Below are 21,709 nucleotides of genomic sequence, written 5' to 3' on the forward strand. Positions count from 1 at the left end.
GAGAGGAGAGACGTGACACGATTATTTTGGAGAGTGATAAAATGAATTTACCAGGGAAATGTACCAGGATTTCCTGGTGGTATGAAGTGCCATTTGATCCTTGTGATCATGAACTGAAAGTGAAGGCAGGCATCCCAGTTCTGTGATTATCTCCAGAAATATTTAGTGGCTCCGATGCTGAGTTCAATCAGCGTTGGACTTTTGCCAGGTGAATACTATGGGGGAGGAGAGAGAGAGGAGCGAGGGAGAAAGAGAAACCAGGGAGTTGCAAAGAAGTGATTATAAAAATGGCTCATGGAACCTAAGCTGGACAAGGAAGGAAGGATGGGAGAAGGTGAAGAACTTGAGAGAAAGTGATGGGTTGATGGATTGGAGGGCTCAGTGAAGTTGGAGAATTTAGACGTGTCTGAATCCTAGCTTAGCTTCAAACCTGAATGAGTCTCCCCACTCCCCACACCATTGACAGAGCCAAGTCCTAGCACCTACCCAGCTAACTGGATCCACCAGGTAGCAATCGATTGTTAAGACATCTGTACAATGGTTGAGGCAGTGGAATATTCTAAATTCATTGGATAGTTATACAGCCTTTGACTTGACTTTAGCTATATAAACACAAGTACTAAAAACCCAAAGACCTTATGAAACCTCCTTAGGGTGGACTTTAGAATGGTTGAATCCATTCAGGTTTTGCAAACGTTGTTCCCTAAGGTCACACCAAACTTTAGGACATTCACAAAAATTGGCTCTGAGTCCTTGCACAGTTTTGCTACTGAAACTGTGAGAGTCAATTCCCTGCTTGGCAGTACACTTTATGGGGGCACAAGTTCTTCTAGGATCTGGGCTAGAGAGCATTTGATTGAGACCACTCTGGGTCCCAAATGCATTCTTTGATGACTTCAAAGTCAAGACCAAAGACACAAGTATATTCTCTCTCTCTCCCTCTCCCTCCCTTCCATCCTTCCTTCCCTTCTTCCTTCCTTTTTTAAAAATTTATTTATTTACTTGTTTATTTATTGGCTGCATTGGGTCTTCGTTGCTGCACGCGGGCTTTTCTCTGGTTGTGGTGAGCGGGGGCCACTTTTCATTGCAGTGCGCGTGCTTCTCTTTGCGGTGGCTTCTCGTGTTGCGGAGCATGGACTCTAGACGCGCGGGCTTCAGTAGTTGTGGCTCGCGGGCTTCAGTAGTTGAGGATCACAGTCTCTAGAGCGCAGGCTCAGTAGTTGTGGCTCATGAGCTTAGTTGCTCCGCAGCATGTGGGATCTTCCCGGACCACGGCTCGAACCCTTGTCCCCTGCATTGGCAGGTGGATTCTTAACCACTGTGCCACCAGGGAAGTCCCCCTTCCCTTCTTTTTCTATCTTCTTCCTTAGAGTGAATTTTCCGTCATCCTGGGGCCTTCCCCCATTCCCCAGCCAGAGGTTAGGGCACTCTTTGTTTTCCTACTTTGTCCCAGAATTTTAATCCTAGTATGGGAGACTCAATCTCTAAATCCCTTTTGTGATTCTTCTCAAGAGGCCCAGTGGTCACCATACAGATAAGGAATCCTTATGTTCTGGCTTGTCAGCTCAGAGTTTCTCATGTGACTTTTCAAATTAGATTCCTACCATTACTCTTGCTTCACTTTTAAAAAACTATCAAAATACCAAGAGGTTCTTTTTAAGCGAGTTCACTATAACTGTATGTTAGCCAGTTCATTGGTTATAAAGTCCTTATAAGGAAAATAGTGCAACATGAGTTACAAATGAACTCTGCAACTAGACAGAACTGGGCTCTGCTGTGACCTTTGGTAAGCCCCTCCCCTCTCCAAGTCTCAGTTTTCTCATCTGTACCATAGGGCTCATGACCACTGCGAAGACTAAAGGAGACAATGACCCACGTAAATTACACAGCACAATGTCAGGTGCATTGCAATTGCTCTCAAATATTCTTCCATATTATTGTGGCATAGAATGCAAGTACTACGAGAGCAGGGATTTTTTTCTGTTTCATTCACTGCTATATCTCTAGTGCCTGGAGCACAGTTTGGTACACAGTAGACACTCATTAACTATTTGTTGAATGAATGAATTATACATGTCTTATATAGTCTTTTGTAATTCCCACAGTGTTAGGTACTTGTAAATGTCTATTAATCCCACGAATCTTGAAATAGTATAGCTATAAAAACTTGAGAGATGGGCTTCCCTGGTGGTGCAGTGGTTGAGAGTCCGCCTGCCGATGCAGGGGACACGGGTTTGTGCCCCAGTCTGGGAAGATCCCACATGCCACGGAGCGGCTGGGCCCATGAGCCATGGCCGCTGAGCCTGCGTGTCCGGAGCCTGTGCTCCACAACGGGAGAGGCCGCAACAGTGAGAGGCCCGCGTACAGAAAAAAAATAAATAAAAATTTAAAAACTTGAGAGATTATGACCAACATTTTTATTTTACAGATGAGGAGACTGAGGTTCAGGGAAATTGAGTGAGGTGTCCAAAGTCACAAATCAGTTAAAGACAGTACGGATGGTTAAGAGCTCAGACTCCAAAGCCAAACCACATAGATTCAAATCCCTACTCCCACATAGATTCAAATCCCTACTCCCACTGATTTGGGCAAGTTACTTTACCTCTCTGTACCTCAGTTTCCTCATGTGTGAAGTGAGGATAATGAATAAAACTCTTTACTCATGGAGTTTTTATGAGCATTAGACAAGTTAATATATATGCCTGGCATATAATAAGTGCTTTATGTATTAACTATTATTATTTATTAGTTATAGAGCTGAGAGTCTTCCTACTTTCAGTCCAAGTTGTTTCCTAGCACATTGCTTGGTTGAGGTAGGTATTTCTCCACTGGAATGAATTTCTCCAGGTTTCTAGAAAGTATATAATTGCTTCTGTGAAAGGCAGAGCAGATTAGCCTGCCTCAGATCCTCATCTTGTGTCTGGTGGCTTTTCACTGTAACATTTAGATCACAAATGCACCACTGTTTACCCTGTCACCTGGAATGGGAATATGTACTTTTCTTGGTGCTGATAGTGTATCTTGTACAAACACTATTCAGGGTCTTCATCGTCTTTTAATTCCTAGGGTCTGGCACACATTCGAGTTCAGTTAAATATTAGTTATTTGTTGAGGCAATGTACCCTCCTTTAGATCTTTTGTCATATGATCGTGCAGTAACAGCAGGAGTCAGTGAAGTTTTTTCTGTAAAGGGCCAAATAGTAAATACGTTAAGCTTGGGAGCCACTCAGTCTCTGCCATAGCTACTCAATTCTGTTGTGAAAGCAGCCCCAGGCATAAACAAATGGGTGTGTCTGTGTTCTCATAAAATTTTATTTGCAAAAATAAGTGACTGATCTATGCATGGGTCAGAGTTTGCCAACTCCTGGTTTACAGAGTAGCCAGAGGTTTAGAGACAGAAATGGATAAAAGCGATAAATCTAGTTAGGAACATGTACTCGAATGAATTTTAAGCATTTAATTTTCATTAAACGAATGAACAGAGGTTTAAACCATAAACAAATTCATTTGAATTCTAAGCTTTTCTGTTGGATGTTGTCTGGACCTGTGTTATCCGTGTTGGTAAATGAATCAAGCAGCAGAGACTATTAAATTAAAATTAACAAGGTACAAATTAGTATGGGGACCAAGAGTACAGTGCTTCCAAGTTAGTGCTTTTTTACTCTTCGGGGTTCTTACACTTGATTCTTTATGAGTGCCAGTAGTTGTAGACCATATGACTTAGGGCATGGTTGGTCAGGGGCTCATAGGGACAGTAAAGCATGACTGGGGAGTCCTGCTTGCCCTCTACCTATTACTTTGACCCCAAAACATACACAATAAAGTCTCTACTCTTGCTTTTTTAAATGTGGCAGATAACAACAGGGAGAGGGGACTTATTCATTTGACAAGCAACTGAGCATCTATTTTATGACAAAGATTATGAGAACCTAGAGAAGGAAGCTAAAAGGATGGAAATATGCATGATCCCTGCCTTTACAGAGCTCCCAAGCCAGTGGGGGAGACAGATCAGCAAACAAGCAATAACCCTTGCACTAGAGTGTGGTATGGTTAGCGTCGTTGGAAAGCATTGACTACTCCTAGAGTTTTAAAATCATATAGTGTATTATTTGGATACTGAAGACTTACATTGCACTTTGAGGATGTTCACATCCAGTCGTTAGTATAAGCAAAATTAATTGCTATTATAACAGTTCATTTGATATGTGTATGGACGTGCTTTCAGTCAAATCTCATCCCTAGAAACAATACACTCAGAGAAGAAAGCATTTTTCTCCTTTGCTTAGCTTATGAAGGAGCCATTAACGATCCCAATTCGTTTGACATTTGTCCGGAAGGATAACAAAGCAAAACAGACCCGGGAAGAGGCAGAGTCCTTCATTCTCTCATGATCAATACTAGACTGCACAGAACAGGGTGCAGAAAATAAAGAAGAAATAGCACTCATTATAAATATGTCATGACTAAACCCTATCTGATGCATGTGGCATAGGAGGATAATTGGGAATTCTATTTATGGTCCTATTTACACTTCAATTGTCAAAATTAATGATTCACTATAAGTGAGAGGTTTTGCCTATATTCATCACCATCAGTGCCTGTGACTAAGTTAACATGTGTTTATATTTCCATAAACCTTCATTTTCATTGCCAAGCCCCAGACTCAAATTTTATGCGCTAACATTCATGACCAATAGCCTAAAATATTCCCTAAATCGGCAAATCCTTACCCTTCCAAACAAACATTTATTTAATAGGTTTTATTAACTACTGAACAGATAGAATTGTCTAGCATACGTCTAAGGAATGGCTATGAAACAAACCCGGAATGTCGGCCATCAAGAAACAAGAAATAAACACATTTTAAAAATTAAATTTACTTTTGTGTAAGTAATGCATTACATGCTATAAATTCAAAATTTACAAGAAGGTATACATACGTTGAAAATTCTATCATTTTCTTTCATGTAAAACCCTTCCTTATTCTTTTTTTTATGCGCATCCTCTGGTATACTTTATTTATTTATTTTTTACATCTCTATTGAAGTATAATTGCTTTACAATGGTGTGTTAGTTTCTGCTTTATAACAAAGTGAATCAGTTATACCTTATTCTTTTTATGGCTGCAGAGTATTCTATTTATAGATTTAACATCATTTATTTAATCAGTCACCTACTGATTTATATTTTGCTTGTTTCTAATATTTTCCTGTTATTTTTTAAAATGCTGCAATGATTAACCTTGTGTGTAAATTATTTAACACATATATGAGTATATCTGCAGAATAAATTCCTAGAAGTGGAACTGTTTGGTCAAAAGGCATGCATATTTTGTTTTCTTTTCTGTTTTTTTTTTAAGGCATGAGTATTTTTATACAGAGAAAGTGTATGCTTCTACCGACAGTGCATGAGAGTGCTTGTTTCCCCACACTTTCATGAGTGAAATATGTCATTAACCTTTGTCGATGTTATAGGTGAAAAATGGTATCGTGGTGGAATTTAGATTTGCATTTCTCTTATTACCGAAGCTGAGCATCTTCATTTTTTCTGTATGATTCCCTTTATATGAAGTTCTCCAAGAAGGCAAAACTAATCCCTGATAATAGAAATCAAAATAAAGGTCTGGGGCAGAGATAGACTGGGAAGAAGCGTAAGAAATTTTTCTGGGGAGATGAAAATGTTCTGTATTTTAATAGGTGGTGGGTATGAACGCTACCTCAATTTAGAAAAAAGATAAGCACATAAGTACCTCGCAGAGCATCTGGTTTGTAGCAGGTGCGTGGTAAGTGACTGCTGAATGAAATGACCGCTCCCTAAGCGATGAAGATGAGGGAGGAGGGATTCGTGCTGGACTTCTCCCGGGATCCACTGCCTCCCACGGGCAAGAACTAGCTGGGACCGAGGGTTGCACTTAGGACCTCCCTGAGCATCGTTTCTTATGTCAATAGCCATTTGTATTTGCTCCTCTGTGAACTGTTTGTTCATCTTCTTCACCTATTTTTCTAAGGCTTGTTGGTCTTTTTCCTATTGACTTGTAAAAGCTGTTCATTTAGGGAAATTTGCTCTTTATCTGATATTAATCCCTCTCCTCCCCAGTTCATTTGTCTCTTTACTTTGTTTAGGTGGTTTTTCCATTCATAAATTCTTTATTACTATGTAGTCTAATGTATCAATCTTTTTATGGTTTGGGGGTTTTCTGACATATTGAGAAGGTCTTCACTCCAAGAGTAAAAGCAACAGACATTGATACAGAACTGTGATTCCTGAATCTTCCTGCAATCGAGTGTAAATACTATTTTACCTGTAACATCTCTACATCTGACCTCAGGCACTGAATGGATTGACTGGGTATAAAGAATTCTGCATGGTGACGCTTCAGAAACCCAGTTGCTATGGAAATTTGATCCAACTCTGTTGTTTAAAACACACTCATCACTTGTCTATTATGAGTAAAACACTGTGCCAGGCACCTTGTAGGATACAAGGAGAAAAAAATGGATCCTTCCCTCCAAAGAGCTTGCAATATAGTGTGGGAGATAGATTTGGTTAGAAATATGGGGGGTAGGGGGGAAGGAAGAGGAAAATGGTGTGTAGGGATGAGGGGTAGGGCTCAATGTAGGTTGAGTGTCGAACTAGCTAGCTTTTATTGGTCTCCATATTGAATCACCAATGTTCTTTTCTTAAAAATTTATTTTATTAAAGTATAGTTGATTTACAATGTTGTGTTCATTTCTGCTGTACAGCAAAGTGATTCAGTTATACATTCTTTTTCATATTTTTTTCCATTATGGTTTATCACAGAATATTGAATATAGTTCCCTGTGCTATACGGTAGGACTCTGTTGTTTATCCATTCTATTGGGTTGGCCAAAAAGTGCCTTTGGTTTTTAAGTAAAAATAAAAGGCACATTTTTCATTTTTACCAAGGACTTTATTGAACAACGTATTCACCCTTTCGTTCCACTACCTTCTGCCATTTTTCAGGCAACTTCATAATTCCATCTTCCCAAACCTTTTTATCTTTTTGAGCAAAGAACTGTTCCAGGTGCCTTTTACAGTCTTCCAGGGAATTGAAATTTTTTCCATTAAGAGAATTTTGTAACGACCGAAATAAATGGAAATCCGAAGGGGCAATGTCTGGTGAATATGGTGGATGAATCAGAACTTCTCAGCCAAGCTGTAACAGTTTTTGCCTGGTCATCAAAGAAACATGCGGTCTTGCGTTATCCTGATGGAAGATTATGTGTTTTCTTTTGACTAATTCCGGACGCTTTTCTTTGAGTGCTGCTTTCAGTTGGTCTAGTTGGGAGCAGTACTTGTTGGAATTAATCGTTTGGTTTTCCGGAAGGAGCTCATAATAGAGGACTCCCTTCCAATCCCACCACATACACACCATCACCTTCTTTGGATGGAGACCGGCCTTTGGTGTGGTTGGTGGTGGCTCATTTCGCTCACCCCACGATCTCTTCTGCTCCACATTATTGTACAGTATCCACTTTTCATCGCCCGTCACAATTTGTTTTTAAAAACGGAACGTTTTCATTACGTTTAAGTAGAGAATCGCATGCAGAAATACGGTCAAGAAAGTTTTTTTCCCTTAACTTATGTGGAACCCAAACATCAAAGCGATGAATGTAACCAAGCTGGTGCAAATGATTTTCAACGCTTGATTTGGATATTTTGAGTATGTCGGCTATCTCCCGCGTGGTATGACGTTGATTGTTCTCAATAAATGTCTCAATTTGATCGCTATCAACGTCAACTGGTCTACCCAACTGTGGAGCATCGTCCAGTGAGAAATCTTCAGCATGAAACTTCGCAAACCACTTTTGACACGTTCAATCAGTCACAGCACCTTCTCCCTACACCGCACAAATCTTTTTTGCATTTCAGTTGCGTTTTTACCTTTCTTGAGATAATAAAGCATAATATGCCTAAAATGTTGCTTTTTTCCTTCCATCTTCAATATTAAAATGGCTACACAAAAATTCACCAATTTTGATGTCTTTTTATAAATGCACACTGATATGACAGCTGTCACATACAATCTAACAAAATTGCTTTGGAATGAACTTAAAGACAACTAAGTGCTACTAGAGCCATCGTATGGAAAAAACCGAACGAACATTTTCGGCCAACCGAATACATATACCAGTTTGCATCTGCTAACCCCAAACCCCCAATCCATCCCTCCCGCACCCCATCTTGGCAACCACAAGTCTGTTCTCTATGTCTGTGAGTCTGTTTCTTTTTCGTAGATAAGTTCATTTGGGATGATTGATGTTCTTATCATGCAGAGCAGGGGTTGGCAAGCTTTATATGTAAAGGGCCAGCTAAGAAAATTTTCAGCTTTACAACTATTCAATTCTGCCTGAACAATGAGAGTATCTATGTTCCAACAAAAGTTTATTTATGGACACTGAAATATGAATTTCATGTAATTTTCATGTGCTGTGAAATATTATTCTCTTATGTTTTACTTTTTGTCAAGCAATAAAAAATATAAAGACAAAACCACTTAGTTCAAGGACCATACAAAAACAGATGGGACGCCATATTTGGCCCACGGGTCATAGTTGGCCAACCCCTGATGTAGAGGAACGACCATGAGATTCTACACCAGGAGGAAAGACGATTTTGGGGAAAGCTATCAATTATTGAAACCCTCAAAAATAACTCTAAGTTTGGTACAAATCATTAGGTATAATATAAGCTACAAGGATAGATTTACAACACGGGGAATATAGCCAATATTTTATAGTAACTATAAATGGAGTATAACCTTTAAATTTTTCAATCACTATATTGTACACCTCTAACTTATACAATATTGTACAGTAACTATACTTCAATAAAAATAATAATAATTTTAAAAACTTTAAGTTCATCACGTTAAGTTTTGCAAAAGGAACCTGGAAGCAATGAATGGAAAATCAGTGAATATGTGACCTTCTGCTCAGCTTAACGCTGCTTCAAGCTGGAGAGGATGGAGTTCTTTGAATCAGATTCACAGATTCCTTCCATTAAACTGCCTTTCACCTAATATTTCTGTCAAAGAATCTAGAAACTATGGTGATTGATGCCATAGAAACACATAGCGAGCAAGTAGGGTGATGAGCGTGTGGATTGTGGCATGGCTGAGAGGCAAAAAGCTTTTTAGCTGCCAATCTCCAGGTTAAGTAATAGAATAAAATGCACTGCAGCTAGCGTGTGGGGACCTTTGCTGTTTACAGAGCACTCTTCACGTATATTATCACCTTTAATTTTACTCAAAACTCACAATCACCCTGTGTGGTGGTTATTTTTATGATTTTACAAATGAGAATCTGACTCTTATAGCATTATTCACATTGCCCTATGCATAAGGACCAGATGTTCCTCAGGGCTAAGGCTAAGACCACAATTAGTAAATAATACGTATCTTCCTCCATTTACAATGGGGTTATGTCCCAATAAACCCATCATAAGTTGAAAAACTCATTAAGTTGAAAATGCATTTAATACACCTAACTTACAGAGCATCATAGCCTAGTCTACCTTAAATATGCTCAGAACACTTACATTAGCCTACAGTTGGGCAAAATCATCTAACACAAAGTATTTTATAATAAAGTGTGGAATATCTCATGTAATTTATTGAATACTGTCCTGAAAGTGAAAACAGAATGGTTGTCTGGGTACAGAATGGTTGTAAGGGTATCGGGTGTTTACCTTCGTGATCGCGTGGCTGACGGGGAGCTGCTATCGCTGCCACCGCTCAGCATCACGAGAGAGTATCTGACCGCATATCACTAGCCCGGGAAAAAATCAAATTCAAAATTCGAAGTAGGGTTTCTACTGAATGCATATCGCTTTTGCACCATCCTCAAGTTGAACCATTGTAAGTTGGGCTTCATCTGTAATGAAGATGATGATAGTAAAAGCATGCTGGTCACTGGGTGTTAGTCATGTTCCAGACATTGAGCTAGGCAACTGACATATGATGGCCCATTTTGGCCTCACAACTGCCCGAGTATGGAGTCATTATGGCATTGTGTTTTCAATCACACGCTTTGGAGTCAGATAGATCCATGTTCAAGCCTTTGTTCTGCCACTTATAGCCCTGTGACCTGGGGCAAGTTACAGAACTTCTCCGATTTTCAGTTTCTTGATCTATAAAAGGCAGGTGACATAATGCTACCTATTTCTTCTGGCTAGAGTATGAATCAGATGGGATAATGAATGTAAAATGCTTAGCACAGTAGCTCACACATACTAAGTACTTGATAAATCTTTATTATTACTACACAGAGCTTATAATAACTCTGATGATCCTGCAAAGATGATGAAGATAATTTAATGGAATCCACACACACACCTGGCATTCAGACCATTAAAAAAGCTTTGAAATCATTATAGACTCACAGGAAGTTGCAAAACTAGTAGAAAGAGCCACACACTCTGCCCCCAGCTTCCCCCAATGGTGACATCTTATATAACTGTAGTACAATATCAAAATCAGAAAATTGACATTAGTATAATATCATTAAAGACTTTATTCATTTTCCACATTTTTTAAACCTACATTCACTCGTGTGTATAGCTCTATGCATTTTCATCCCAAGTATAAGTTTGTGTAACCACTACCACGATCAAGACACAGAACTGTTTCCATTACCACAAAATAACTTCCTGGTGCTCCCTCTATGGATTTGCACCTAACCCCCATCCCTGTTCCATGGCAACCACTAATCTGTTCTCCATCTCTAAAGTTTTGTCATTTCAAAATGCTATGTAAATGGAATAATACAGTATATAACCTTTTGAGATTTTTTTTCACTACGTATGATATCATTGAGATCCATCCAAATTTTTGCGTGTGTCAATAGTTCATTTATTTTTTTACTGTGTTCCACCATATATGAGAGTTTGTGCAACCAACACTCATTGAAGAATATTTGAATTATTTCCAATGTTTGGTTATTACAAGTAAAACTGCTATGAACAATAGTGTACACTTTTTTGTGTGGACATTAGTTTCCATTTCTTTATGCCCAGGAGTGGGATTGCTGGGTCATGTGATAAGTGTATATTTAAAATTATAAGAAATTGTCAAACTGTTTTCCAGAGTATCTGTACCATTTTATATTCCCACTAGCAGTGCATGAGTGATCCAATTTTTCCACATCCTCACCAGCATTTAGTATTATTACTATTTTTTATTTTAACTGTTCTAATAGGTGTGTAGTGATAACTCCTGGTGGTTCTAATTTGCATTTCCCTGGTAGCTAATGATGTTGACCATTTGTTCCTGTGCTTATTTGCCACATATGTCTCCTCTTTGGTGAAATATCTGCTGATGTCTTGTACCCATTTTATAACTGGATGGATTGTGCTTTTATTGTTGAGTTTTGAGAGTTCTTTATATATTATGGATATAAGGCCTTTTTTGAATATATGGTTTAAGTTGTAGGCTTAATTGTGTTCCCCCAAAACCCCAGTACCTATGACTGTGATCTTATTTGGAAATAGGATCTTTGCAGATATAATCAAGGTAAGATGAAGTCATACTGGATGAGGATGGGCCCTAATCCAATGACTGGTGTCCTAATAAAAAGAAGAAAATTTGGGCACAGACACTTAAGGAGAACACCATGTGACAAAGGAAGCTGGGATTAGAGTAATACATCTACAGCCAAGGAATGCTAAGGATTGCCAGCAACCATGAGAAACTAGGAAGAGGCAAAGAAGAATCCTTTGCTTACAGCCTTCAGAGAAAGATACTGACACCTTGATATTTGACTTCTGCCCTGCAGAACTGTGAGGGAATAAATTTCTGTTGTTTTAAACCACCAAATTTAAACCACCAACCACTGTGCCACCAGGGAAGCCCCTATTTATTTATTTATCTTAATTTTTATTGGAGTATAGTTGCTTTATAATGTTGTGTTAGTTTCTGCTGCACAGCAAAGTGAATCAGTTATACATATACATATATCCCCTCTTTTTTAGTTTTTCTTCCCATTTAGGTCACCACAGAGCACTGAGTAGAGTTCCCTGTGCTATAAGTAGGTTCTCATTTGTTATCTATTTTATACATAGTAGTGTATATATGTCAATCCCAATCTCCCAATTCATCCCACACACCCCTTCGCCCCCAGTATCCATAAGTTTGTTCTCTACATCTGTGTCTCTATTTCTGCTTTGTAAATAAGTTCATCTGTACCATTTTTCTAGATTCTGCATATAAACGATATTATACTATCCATTCTTTAGAAAAACAAGACCATGTGATCTAGAAGCTAGAGAGAGAGAGAGAGAGAGGTCAGATAAGATGCCTAGAGGGAGTAAGCTGGAGAAAGTGTATCTGTAAGGGCACTGTACCTCTCACTTCCCTATGGTTTTATGGTATATAGTAAGTCTTAACATTAGGTAGAGTGATCCTTTCCACTTTATTCTTTTTCAGAATCGATTTAGCTATTCTAGTTCCTTTGCCTTTCCATATATATTTTGGAATAATCTTGTCTATAGGTACAAAACATCTTGCTGGGATTTTGATAGGAATTGCATTAAACCTATCGATCAATTTGGGGAGAATTGACATCTTTACTATGTTGAGTTTTCCAATCCATGAACAAGGTATGTCTCTCCATTTATTTAAATATTTGATTTCTTGCATCAGCATTTTATAATTTTCAGCATAGAGATCCTATACATATTTTGTTAGATTTATACCTAATTATTACATTTCCTTAGGAGTGATTTAAAATGGTTGTATTGTTAATTTCCTTCCACACGTTTGTTGCTACTGTATAGGAATGCAGTGGAATCTTGTGTGTTGATCTTGTGTCCTGCAACCTTGCTAGCTCATTAATTTTACAAGCTTTTTTTTTTTGCTGATTTCTTGGTATTTTTTACACACTGTGACTCAGCTATTTTTTTAATAATCAAGATGCAAGTTTGCACTGATCTAGTGGTACATATTCAAGGAGGAAGTATCAGAACTATTGATATACAAGCTCAGAGTCATAACTCTAACTCCCCTTCACTCACTTAAGTCTTCTGAGGGTGGCAGCACATATGAGAATCCTTAGTTACAATTATTTATTTTAAAATTAACATTAACTTCCTAATATAAAGACAAGAGACTTGTCTCACATGTATGCATTCCTAAACTAGAATATGTCTTAGCAGCTAAGCTCAGTTCCATTGATCAGTCTGGGGAGCCATTCAACATTCATTCAACAAACAATTACTGAGAGCCTACTCTGTATAAAGTCACTGGAATAGATGCTGTGAACCCAGAAATAACCAAGATGCACATATTCTCAAATGTATTTGCCAAGCAACATCTTGAGCTCAAAGTCAAAATTTTATAAAAGGATGTTTATGCTGCTTCTAATTTCCTGAAGATTGAATTATTCATTCAATTAGCCAGTGAGTTCCCAAAGTGTTTTATGATGTGGCATTTACATTGGGAAAAGCATGAGAAAGAACACTGTGGTTACAGTTCTTTTGACATAATGCTATATCTTTGAAAGCAAAAAATTAAAATAATAATAATAATAAAAGCAAAAAGAAAAGGAAAAAGGAACAGCCACCCACCCTGTAGTTTGATCAATGTGGTCACCATCCCCCCAACCCTACTTTTAAAGGCCCTGACTCATTCCCAGGGTCTTCAGGTCTCCCTTCTTGCTAGGAGATGATAATTTGACCCCCAGTTCCAGACTTAGCAGCATCTCCAGGCCCTAATATTGGTCTCAACCTTTGCCATACATTAGGAATCACCTTGTGAGATTTTTAAAATACAGATCTTAGGGACTTCCCTGGCAGTCCAGTGGTTAAGACTCCATGCTTCCAATGCAGGGGGCGCAGGTTCTATCCCTGGTTGGGGAACTAAGATCCCACATGCTGTGCGGCAAAATATATATATATATATATATATATATATATATATACAGATTTTAGGCATCCAGACCTGAGCAATTGATTGAGAGCCTCTGGGGCTGGGGCCTAGGCACAGGTATCCCTTAACATCTCCTGAGATGATGCTGAGGTGTAGCGAGAACTAAGAATTACTGTAAATCTAGCCCAACCTGCTGGATTATGGTTGTGTAAGTCCAGTCTTTGTGGACCAAATTGTATAATTGGATTTTGTTAAGGTTCCACTTACTATGTTCCAGGTACTGTAGTAAGCACTTTACACACATTATTTTGCTTTGTCCTCATGAAGTATTTGAGTCAGGAGGTGGCTTGAAGGATGTCAGGGGGAAGGAAAGTTTTAGCTTTCCTCCCATCTCCATCATATCTCTGAAAAACAACTCCAAATAATTAGATACAGAATGAAAAGACACTGCTGATTCCTTGGTATTTTTTACACACTGTGACCCAGCTATTGTTTAGGCTGTCCCCTCCAACTAAACTGTCCCCTCCAACTAAACTGTGCCTGAGTCACTCCTGTATGGAAATCCAGGAGCTGCCACTGCTTCAAAACAACCACGTGAGGTGGGTATTATCATCCTTATTTTACAGTTGAGAAAACCAAATCACAGGGCGCTGAAGCGATTTTCCCAAGATCACATAGCTAGCAGGAGAGCAGAAGCCATTTCTGTTCACCCACTTCACCAGGGCTGGGACAATCCTGTCTTAGTTGTCACTGTATAGCCAGCATGTAGCCCAGCACCTGCACCTGGTGCATGATGGACGCTCTAAATGAACAGAAAGGCAGCAAAGTCATGCTCTTTACCACTTTGCACATGCCTTGTCCCAAGGTCCAGGCTCCCTTGTCCCTTGCTCTAGTTACTGGATCTATGCTTCTTCCCCAAGCCCAGTGTTCTACCTAGGACTCTCATCATTATGATCTGACTCAGCTCAGTGCTGGGTCTGCTGCTCTCTCCTGCGTAAAGGTATTGGATGTCAAAACACACCACACCAGAGCCAATGTTTTCAAGTGATTCAGAGGTTTATTTTTATACATATGTCCCCAGAACCAGGTGCCTGCCCACCCGCACTCTCTCTCTCTCTCTCTCTCTCTCTCCCAGGGACTCCTCTCACTTTGCCCATCCCTGGGTGGGTGGACCCACTGGTTAGAGGGTTTTCTGATGTTCAAGTGGAGGGAAAGAGAGAGAGCACACCTGGCCCTGGGTGGGGATACACACACACACACACAGACACACACACACACACACACACACACACGTACGTGATAGGAGCCTACCTGCAGGAATTTTTAATAATATCGGGGCAGTCATCACATTGCAGGGTTTGGGGGGAGATCAAAAGAAGCAGGACAGGTTTCTTGTAAGGAAGTTATCAGACATAGTGATTAGAGCTGGGGCTTCCGACAGTTCCTGACCTGGCCAATGTGAATGGTTTGGTCAAATGTCATCTTGCTAGCAGTGACTTACTGCGCTCAATTTTATTTTCCCACAATTCCCCCCTGACATTAGGTCACTGTGCCAGGACTCTTGTAAGTATACTTGCATGTAGGTGCTGCTGGTTTGCCACACCCAGCTGAGTATGGAAAGTCCACCTGCCATCGGGAGGGACCCCGGAACAAGGCGCGCAGCCAGTCTCCCCAGGCTGCAGGGGATGCCCAGGAGAAAGGGCTGTAGGAGTTCCCACCACCTCAGGTAAAAGTTTAGTTATATTGTTAAGAGTTTTAGTTAGATGCTACACCTCTCTGGCTATTCGTGTGGCCAATTCTAAGACGTCCTGTTGTCCCAAGATTGTTTTTCCTGTGATTTAGTTGTTGCAGAAGGCTGAATCTCTACGTTTCCAGTACCAGCAGGTCTGCTGGGGGGCTTGCAATTTTGGCCCCAATTTCTGCCTTCCAGGGGTTCACCAAAATGGTAGACTTATGGGACCATACCAAATCTACTCAACAATTGTCTGCCTTCTTCTAGTGAGTTCTAGTTACTAAGGCCTGAGTCTCACTGCAGTGGGGTGGGCTGGGCTGTCTGTCTGGCCATGGAAACAGAATGTAGGAGAGGGAAAGATAGGGTCCTCCTTCAGGGACTATGATATTCTGGATGGGCCCTTTTTTGTCTTTTCTCTCTTTTTCTTTTCTTTTTTTTTAAATTTCAAAATAAACTTAGAGAAAAGTTGCTAGTACAATGCAAAGACTTCTGTTTTCTTCAGTTGACACCAAGTTGCTGACCTGTTGTCCCCTGTGTAATAACCAGGTCTTTTATTTTTTGTATTTTGATGCTCTGACATCCGGGCTCTGGGGCCTTGCTGACCCTGGAGGGACTGCCCCCTCAGGATAGCCAATTCCTAGAGATAACAAACAACTTGTGAGTGAGGTCATTTCAACGTGAATCAACCACTCCAGAGTACCCCTCGCCCAACTCTCCACTCCAGCCACTATCCACCTGCCCTAACGGCCCCAGGGCCAGGTACCAGACAAGCAGGGACAGCTCCTGGAGCCCAGGGAAATTATTCCAGCTAGCCAGTCCTAAGCCTGCTTACACTGCCTTGCCTATTCCTTCCAATGGAAAGCTCTTGTATGTCATCAGACTCTGTTGCTGTGGTGCTTCCCTCCCCCATCTGCCAGAGCCTCCCGTTTTGGGGGGAGAGGGGCACAGATACTGACCCCACTTCCTGCACCAGTTACGTGTTATGGTCATTCTTTACCTGCTGCTCTGGCCTTTACGCCAGGCCTGAAGTAAAGAAAAGCCCAGGGGTTGGCACCAAACCCTTCCAAGTGTCACCTGCTGCTGACTGCCTCCGGCCCTACCTGATCCCACTGTGTCTCCCTCATGGTGCCCCTCAGGCCCTCACAGCCTAGGGCAGCTAGAGCACACCCAGAAAGTTAGCACATACCAGGTCCACCAAGACCCCCTACCCACGTTTGCACCAGGTCTGAGAACACAGAATATTCTGCAAGAAACCAGCTGGAGAAGGCCCCCGTTAAAGCATAAAGGCCCCACCCACCTGCAGGAGGTCCAGCTCTGGGATCATGTGACCAGACCACCAGCCATCGCCAACACCGAGCTAAGGCAGACCGCACATGCCACCCCTACCAGGGAAAGTGAGCTGCTCTCTTGGGGGCCTTCCGCTGGTCCCCGGGCCAGAGCCTGAGCTACAGCTTGTTCTCCTGGGAGAGTCACCCTCACAGACCTGAAGAGAAGGGCAGGAAGGCAAGAGAGGGAAGGAGAGTGGCCAGGAGGAAGGAAAGAGCTGTTGGAGGGCGGTGGGGGGGAGGACAGCCCGCGGGGTGTGAGATGCCAACGCTTCCATCAGGGATAGCCAACAGGGGCTGAGGTGCGGCCCCCTGAGAAGAGGCTGAGTCCCTCTCGCAGACAGTGCGGCCGTGAAGCAAACCTGGGGGCAGGAGCGCCCCTGCAGGCTAGTGCCTCAGCCTGACCACATAGCGCCCCGAGTTAATGCTCCCCTTCCTGCCTCCCGTGCCTCAGCATGGGAGAAGGGAGGAGTAGGGGTGGGGTAGGGTCAGGGGAGGGAGGCCTTGCCCTTGGCCCCCAGGGCACACCTCCTTCCAAGTAGGAGTAGCCAAATAGTGGGAGACTCCAGGCAGAAGGGGTTGTGAGGGGATGGGACGGGGTGGGGGCGATGGAGACTTTCCCCAGCAACCAGAGAAGACGGTCCTTCTGAGCGGTGGCTCATCCACTTTTCCACTTTTTTTGGCTGCTTTGGGTCTTCGTTGCTGCAGGCGGGCTTTCTCTAGTTGTGGCGAGCGGGAACTACTCTTCATTGTGGTGCATGGGCTTCTCATTGCGGTGGCTTCTCTTGTTGCGGAGCACGGGCTCTAGGAGCGCAGGCTTCAGTAGTTGTGGCTCACAGGCTCTAGAGCGCAGGCTCAGTAGTTGTGATGTGTGGGCTCAGTAGTTGTGGCTCACAGGCTCTAGAGCACAGGCTCAGTAGTTGTGATGTGTGGGCTCACTAGTTGTGGCTCGCAGGCTCTAGAGTGCAGGCTTCAGTAGTTGTGGCTTGTGGGCTCACTAGTTGTGGCTCGCAGGCTCTAGAGCACAGGCTCAGTAGTTGTGGGGCACGGGCTCAGTAGTTGTGGCTCGCGGGCTCTAGAGCGCAGGCTTCAGTAGATGTGGCTCGCGGGCTTAGTTGCTCTGCGGCATGTGGGATCTTCCCGGAACAGGGCTCGAACCCGTGTCCCCTGCATTGGCAGGTGGATTCTTAACCACTGTGCCTCCAGGGAAGTCCCGTCTCATCCACTTCTGATGGGTTTTAGTTTTAGAGACTCTGATAAAATGGGACAGAGATGAGAGAGAAGGAGGTAGGATGGACAAGGAGGAGCACAGCCCCCTTAAGCACGGCTGGCATCAGAAACGGCTGTGCTGTCTGGCTGGAGGTGCACTCTAAAAAGACTCCTGCGTGTCACAAAGCCATCATCCTTTCTCCACCTGTCCGTACTTTAGTTCCACCACTGCCAATTTAGTCCTGAGGTCAATACTCAATTACCCCCAGGCTCCTTCCTCCCTTGGGCCCTTTTCAAAGCCCTAGAGGACATCATCTACTAACTGATCCGTTTCCCTTATGAACCAGCACACAGTTTTCCCTCCAGAAAAGGTAAAGCAGGAACGCAGAACAGGCATTAGGGACTGCAGGCTCCCACTTGCATAAGGAGAAAAGCCAGAAGTATCGGTAAAAGGAGAAAGGCAGGCTGGTGTAGAGTGAGTGAGTCTGTTGGCATATTAGAAAAGGCCCAGAAAGGTTGTGCAAGTGGGACCAGGGCGACGATGTTTCCCTTTCTGTTCCTATCATTCCACAGAATACTTCCAGAGGTCCCTAAACAGAGCCAGGCTCTGGCAAACCAGCCTGAGCTGTCTTCCAGCCCACCTCACAAGGAAAGATCACTACTGATGCAAATTTATCTACCGCAAATCACCACCCACACTGCTCCCTTCCACACAGTTAAAGCTCAAACATGATAGAAATGCTATGAGTAATTCTAGGCACCTGCCTCTGTAAAGGCAGGCACACAGCTGCTGTGGCCCAGAAAAGGGATCTCCCACACCCGCTGGTCCAAGGCCAAAATGTGTTCTCACTGTTTCTACCACAGTCTAGAGGACCAGTATCAGAGTTCCCGGTCTGGGTCTTCACACTAAGCCTCCCTCTCATAGGGGTAACACCTAGGAAGGGGCAGCTAGCGTGGACAGGGCAGCAGATTTGTCCCTGCCGTTGCCACCAATTTTTTGACTAACACCAAATCTCCTTGTCTGGGCCATCCAACCAAGTCTCCCCCTGGGCTTCCTCCCAGCCGCCTAGTAAGGGGAGGATGTCTCCTGATCCATGCCCCTTAACTAGTGCATGATTTCTTCTACTGGAAATAGATCAGACTCTGGAAAAACAGAAAAGCTGATGCTATTTCCAGTTCCTGGCCCCTGCAGAGTCCCTAAGGCAACTGTTCAATTTCAGAGGGGAGGGGTCTGCAGAGACCACAGGCACACGGCAGCAGAGGCTAGTGAAGGAGGCTCTAGACCTCATGGGGCACCAACATTTCCTCCACTGTCAGTTATTTTCTCTGGACCAGAGCTCGCTTTAATTCTCCCTTTGGTCTGTGTTCTACCCATCAGTCAAGGGGAAGATGACTCTTGACCTATCCCCTTAATAGTCAATACCCAACTGCTTCCGCTGGAAATAGATCAGGCTCTGGGAAAATAGAAAAGCTGATGGTGCTTCATGGCCCCAACCGCTGTAAAGGCCCAAATGCAGCCGCCCCATCTCAGTCTATCCAAGGCAGAGGAGACGGCAGCAGAGCCGGCAGTGTAGACTCAACAGGGCAGAAAGGAGAGTGGAGCAGAACGCGTGGAGAGTGTATTGATCCTTGGGTAAAGAGGGTCAATCAGTTTCGGAAAATTTTGAATCCTTGTTTTCTGGCTTTTGCTTTTAACCTCCTGAAAGCCATGATCACAAATCCACCTTTCTACTCTGTTGAGTCACTGCCAAAAATTCAAGGATTAGTCTTGGTTTATTAGTTTTAGAAACCGAGAGAGATAGTGTCCCCTTGCCCATAGTAAATTCAGCTGAAAGAGTAAAGCATTACCTAAATCCCTTACCCCAGCCCTGTGAAGGCCCTAACACAGTTGTTTTATTTACAAGGGAGCTGAAGAATGGGTTGAGGCAGACAGCTCCACATGCCAGGCCCGTGAGAAGCGGAGTCTTGACTCTCAAGGACTCTGGAGCAGCTGTGTTGGCGAGTCATTGTTTCAGGCTCTCCGACTTCTCCCCCTTCCGTACTCAGGATTCTTGTCACCACATAATCTTTTCAAAGTCTTCCAAGAGATCGTCTTTGAGATTATGTAAGTAACTGCGTATTGATGTGCACTCACACATGTGGTGTGTGTGAGAGAGATGTATAACACAGTTCATTTCATTACCCCGCCATAAAAATGACTAAGGCAGGCTTGTTATAACACTTAAAGACAGGAAACTTCGAGGTGGTCGAGGAGAGTCTTGCTTTGGCAGCCTTTCTCTCATCCTGCCTCTGTTAACCAACCTCAGGTTAATCTGGGGATGTTCATTCCCTAACCTCATGTCCATCATGGACCCCTACTTAGCCAAGGGCCGTGAGACTCAGAGACTCGGTACCTAAGTCCACGCGACCACCCTGATAAGCAGCCTGGGACACAGGTGTTTCTCCCCAGCCTCACACCACGTGAAGGAACAAGCCTGCCCAGCGCCTCTGAGGGTGTGTCGGGCGAACTTGAATCCTAAACAAGGAGGAAGAATGAGAACTTTGGTCTGTCTGACAAACTGCACGGGAAAGCCATCTGGGTGAGGTCGGCTTTGGAGCGGAAAGGCCAGTTGTGCGGGGAGCTCCCAGCTGCGTCCTAACTGCCCCCTGCTGGTGCCGGGACCATACGCTCTGCCACCACCACCACCCCCGCCCCATGGAAGGGGCTGGCCCCCTTGCTCTTGTACGTGCTAGGTGAGGCAGTGAGCTATTTTGCACAGCACCCCGCTGGAAAGAAAGTGGATAGTCTGAAACGGAGGAAGAGCGTCTCAGAAGTAACAGGAGAAAGAAAACGGGAATTGAAGCACCACCATGTCTTCACAAGGCCATGGCAATCTGTTTCGCTGGTCAGGAGTTCAGGGTCTACTTCTTGTTGTTATTTACGTGCATCTCCAGAGCTTCAAACTATCATTAGAATAAGATCAGATGCAAAGAATGCAAGCTGTTGCCAGTTGAGTGCATGCAGAGCACCCCTCTTCTGGGCAGCTCCCTGGTGCATGGGATAACAGTAGCAAAGCCGCCATGGACCTGCTCCCTAGACCCTGAAGTCTATCGCCTGAGAGATGGATGTTCTCGGGGTTAGCCCTGCCCAGGAAAGTCACTATACTGTTGTAGCAGACGCTAAAGCACTTCCTCGGGCCTGTGAGAGGGGCAGTGCAGATCCTGTCACATCCTCCATTCCTGGGACTGTAGGACGCTCAACTATGTATTCAGTTCCAGCTCCCAGTTCATGTGAGTGAGGACTGGCTCTGAGGCAAAGGAGTGTGTAAGGAGCTCCAGCCAGCATCTTGGACTTGGCTTCAAGCTCCTTTATTACTTTTTGTGGCCCTGCGTTTGCCTTTAGTTTAGATGGCCTTCCACGTTACCTTTTTCCTACCTTATATAAACTCGGGCCTAAGTCCTTCTCTTAATACTTTACAAAGTACCCTTCATTTTCCTTCCTCCACGGGGAGTTCTCTTGTTTCTTGGTGGAGGGTAGAGGTGGGTGACTCACAGGTTGGAAGTTACTGTGAGGTTCGG

General features: G+C 43.1%; 1 protein-coding gene across 1 annotated transcript in view; it reads left to right on the plus strand.

The window, feature by feature from the left end:
• ADGRG4 (adhesion G protein-coupled receptor G4) overlaps positions 1-16,768 on the plus strand; it is a 97,768-nt gene extending 81,000 nt beyond the window's left edge. Inside the window, 1 exon segment of the mRNA XM_004278747.1 lies at positions 16,639-16,768. Within this exon segment, the coding sequence (XP_004278795.1) occupies positions 16,639-16,768 (130 nt within the window).
• The last annotated feature ends 4,941 nt before the right edge of the window (positions 16,769-21,709 follow it).

Source organism: Orcinus orca, chromosome X (genome assembly GCF_937001465.1).
Source record: "Orcinus orca chromosome X, mOrcOrc1.1, whole genome shotgun sequence".
In the NCBI taxonomy this organism is placed as follows: domain Eukaryota; kingdom Metazoa; phylum Chordata; class Mammalia; order Artiodactyla; family Delphinidae; genus Orcinus; species Orcinus orca.